Below are 4,229 nucleotides of genomic sequence, written 5' to 3' on the forward strand. Positions count from 1 at the left end.
TTAGTGATTTCGAAACTAAAATGCGACATTCAAGTCTAAAAAATAAACCATTCATCACATGCACACATATATGTTCATCACATCTATCAAGAAATTAAGAGGCTGAAGGTGGTTACCTTATGATTAAATCATGGGGATAATGATTCTTGTTAATACCCTTGGTTTATAGCTTAATTCACCTAAAATTCAGCGAATACACTCATTTTCCACACCCTAACTTGCATATACTATTTGTGAAAAGTTTAACTCTAAATGTGGTGCAAAATGGCTTAAAAGCCCGAAAGTACTACATTTTGCTACAAGATCTCACGTGGGACATGTAGGAATTCATACGAGCCACATGCAAGGGTCACTAAAACTTTGAGATTTCTTTTTTATTTACACAATCACTAGGTTATTGGGTTGAAAGTCATGCAGGTTGCGTAGGCCATATGGCTGGTATCTCCCATCTTACAGAGTCCATAACTTCATCGATATACCTACGTTTGACATGATTTTTATATTCATGGGAAGCTTAAATTGTGTACTACAACTCTCATGTTTTGAGTTCATTCTAAAACTCTGTGGATTGTGACTTATAAGAACATGAACATGAGGGTTGCATAACTTTTCTCATAATCATCAAATTAAACTTTCTCATTTCAAATCCAAATGAGTTGATTCATATTGCAAATATTTCCTTTTGACTTCGCTTTAAAATTTACTTAACAAATAATGATTACGCGTATTAAAATCTCATATTTTACTAATTACATTCTAGTATCATGCTATAAAACTAAATGCAAGTGCACATTTTATAACCATTTTTAAACAACATTTTCTTGTTTATTTCAAGTTTCACACTCCAACTAATGCTTCACTCCCACCATATCATAGTTTATTGCAAAGCTACATGATATAACATGCTACTATAGTATGATTGTAAACATATAAATCATTTAATTAATTATTTTAAGCATCTAGTTTGTTATATTCTATTCTTCACATAAGTAAGACTATAAACATAAAAAACACTTAATTAATTATAAAATGACTTGTTTAAACTTAAATGGATTTCAAACTTGGTCATTATCTTATTTATGACAAAAGTTTTAGTTTTGTCACCGTTATGCTAACGCAAGGGAATTGACCCATCCATTCACATTTAAATTGACACTTCATATTACACACTTTTCTAATTTCTTTGAAACTGAAATCTTGTTGTGTTACATCTAGAGCACTCAAGGGAACATAGGCATATAAGAGTATAAGAAGCGAGGGTAAATTAGACATTTGTGGGATTTGATTTCAAATCCTTTTGTAGCTTGCAAGTTGCAATCGAGTCTTGTAGTGGTTTAGGGGTGGTTTTCCTAGCTTCTCACTAGTGCTCCTTTATTAATTTACTAGTTTATAACCCATGAGAAACACGGTTATAAAATTAATTAAACTTTCATATTAAAAAATCAAAATTATTAATAAATTACTTTGAATAAATTATTACTTAAGAGATATTTCTTTAATTATATAAAATTATAATCGTTGATTTAAATAAATATGTGAAGTTATATCACCTTATAATCTCTATTTATTTTTTTTAATTTTTAATTTTTAATTTAATATTATTAATTCAATATTATTAGAGTGAAAGAATTTAAAATTTGAAATTTAAAATGAAAAATCAGTTATTAATTTAATATAATTAGAATGACAAATTTAAATTTTAAATTTTAAAATAAATTATCAATTGTTAATTTAATGTAATTAGAGTAGAAATTTAAAATTTGAAATTTGAAATGGATAATTAATAGGATGACAAGTAATATGATATGTGATATATAATATTAACGAGAAGTTCTAATTATATAACACTTGTCAATAGAAAAATAAATTTATTATTTTATTCGAGATTTTTCTCTTTTACCATTAAAAAAACTAATGAAATAATAAAAGACCCTTATATTTTATTCCTACTTATCTTCCTACCATATCAAATGTTAAGATATGATAAGTTTACCTAATGATAGCTATCAACTAACACTCTCATCTTATCTCTAAAACCTCCGATCAACTTATTCGTTCCAAATTGATGATCAACCGCTATTAAGTACTTCGTGGTAATTAACACCACCACATTAACCTATTTCAAATTTAATATCTCGAGGCAGTAATATATGAAGACTACCCTTTGTGTTCTTTATATCTTTCTTCTCTTTTCAAGCTTTCTATGCCAAACCCATGCAGGCAACAAACAGACACAAGCTCTTAACCATCTTTACAGGGCCAAATGGTCCCTTAACTCCGCCATTGACACCAGCCATTTCGAGCCACCTCAACATGTGAACAACGCTAGCATTCTTCTTCAAGAAGGTCTGAAGGAGAACGATAAAATCCACAAATTGCCTGGTCAACCATACGTCAGATTTGACCAGTACGGCGGGTATGTTACTGTAAACGAATCGGCCGGTAGGGCATTTTACTATTACTTTGTTGAAGCTGATCAAACCTCTAACGAATCATTACCACTCCTTCTTTGGCTTAACGGAGGTAACAAACCTTAAACTATATCTGATGAATGATGATCGTGTGCTTTTTTCCATAGTATATATATGAACTACTTTCGAAATGAACGAATTGTACATGTTTTACAGGGCCAGGTTGTTCGTCACTCGCTTATGGAGCTATGCAGGAGCTTGGGCCATTCCGAGTCAACAGCGATGGCAAAACTCTTTATAGAAATGATTTTTCATGGAACCATGGTATTGCTATACATTGGCGAAATAGAAGATTTCTGTACATTCATGTTAAACTTATGTTTATATTTTCATGTTTTCAGCGGCGAATGTTTTGTTTCTGGAGTCACCTGCGGGTGTAGGGTTTTCTTATTCAAATTCGTCATCAGATTATATAAACTGTGGAGACGAATCAACAGCAGCGGACAATTATGTGTTCTTGTTGAATTGGCTGGAGAGATTTCCAGAGTACAAAGAAAGAGAATTTTACATTTCAGGAGAAAGTTATGCTGGCCACTATGTGCCTCAGCTTGCACATACCATTCTTTACTACAACAAGATGGCCAATAAAACCCTAATCAATCTTAAGGGGATCCTTGTAACTCTTTCTTCCTTGCTTTTTTCGAGTTTTAGTAATTGATATCTAGAATTCTTTAGTCGTTTAGTTTCTTTTTATCAACTTGATCAAGATGATGTTGCATTTGATATAATACAGATTGGGAACGCGGTGATCAACGATGAGACTGATACCATAGGGATGTATGATTACTTTGGTTCACATGCTATTGTTTCAGATGAAATACTTGATCAGATTCGTATATATTGTGATTTTTCCCCGAATACAACCAAACAGTCAGATAAATGCTTGGAAGCCAACGCTGAAGTTGGTCAAAATATTGTCAATATTGATATCTACAACATCTATGCGCCTGTATGCTCTAAACAAATTCTTACGTCCAAGCCCAAGCCGATGGTAAGTCAATAATCTTCATGAACATTAATTATATAGCTGAATCCAAAAATTAAAGATGAAACATGATCTGTTTCTATTTTTTGTGCATCGATCAGTCGCGAGCTATTGATCCATGCAGCGAACACTACACATATGTTTATATGAATCGTCAAGATGTTCAAGAAGCTCTGCATGCCAATGTCACAAAGCTTGATCATGATTGGGAACCATGCAGCGATGTCATCAACATATGGAAAGATAGCCCTTCGACGATCATTCCACTCCTTAGAGAATTCATGAAGGATAACCTTCGCGTGTGGATATACAGGTATATAATTAATTAACCTTATAGTAAACTGTATTTGGATATGGGAAATCAAGTAATTAATCATGAAGTGTGCTTTTTCTTGCGTATATAGTGGTGATACTGATGCAAGGGTGCCAGTCACCTCAACCAAGTATTCCATCAATTCAATGAGTCTTCCCATAAAGACTCCATGGCATCCATGGCTTTATCAAGGGAAGGTATGGTTAATTTATTTATATGCAGACAGATATATATGATGTTCTATATGATGAATCACATGTGATTTGATTAGAAATTGATTTCATAAATTAAACCACAGGTGGGTGGATTTGCTCAAGTCTATGAAGGAGATCTAACATTCGCCACAGTGCTTGGAGCCGGTCACCAGGTGCCAAGCTACAAACCAAAGACCGCACTTGGACTGGTTACACATTTCTTGACTGGGAAACCTCTTAATGGTTCAAGATATCGATTAAGTTGA

General features: G+C 32.8%; 1 protein-coding gene across 1 annotated transcript; it reads left to right on the plus strand.

The window, feature by feature from the left end:
- Positions 1 to 2,150: 2,150 nt before the first annotated feature.
- LOC111904330 (serine carboxypeptidase-like 40) lies at positions 2,151 to 4,229 on the plus strand. Its single transcript, XM_023900130.2, has 7 exons — positions 2,151 to 2,523; positions 2,628 to 2,735; positions 2,813 to 3,087; positions 3,205 to 3,462; positions 3,558 to 3,769; positions 3,861 to 3,966; positions 4,068 to 4,229. Exons 1-7 carry the CDS (start codon positions 2,151 to 2,153, stop codon positions 4,227 to 4,229), a joined length of 1,494 nt encoding a protein of 497 aa, XP_023755898.2.

The sequence above is a fragment of the Lactuca sativa genome, chromosome 4 (genome assembly GCF_002870075.4).
Source record: "Lactuca sativa cultivar Salinas chromosome 4, Lsat_Salinas_v11, whole genome shotgun sequence".
NCBI classification, from domain to species: Eukaryota; Viridiplantae; Streptophyta; class Magnoliopsida; order Asterales; family Asteraceae; genus Lactuca; species Lactuca sativa.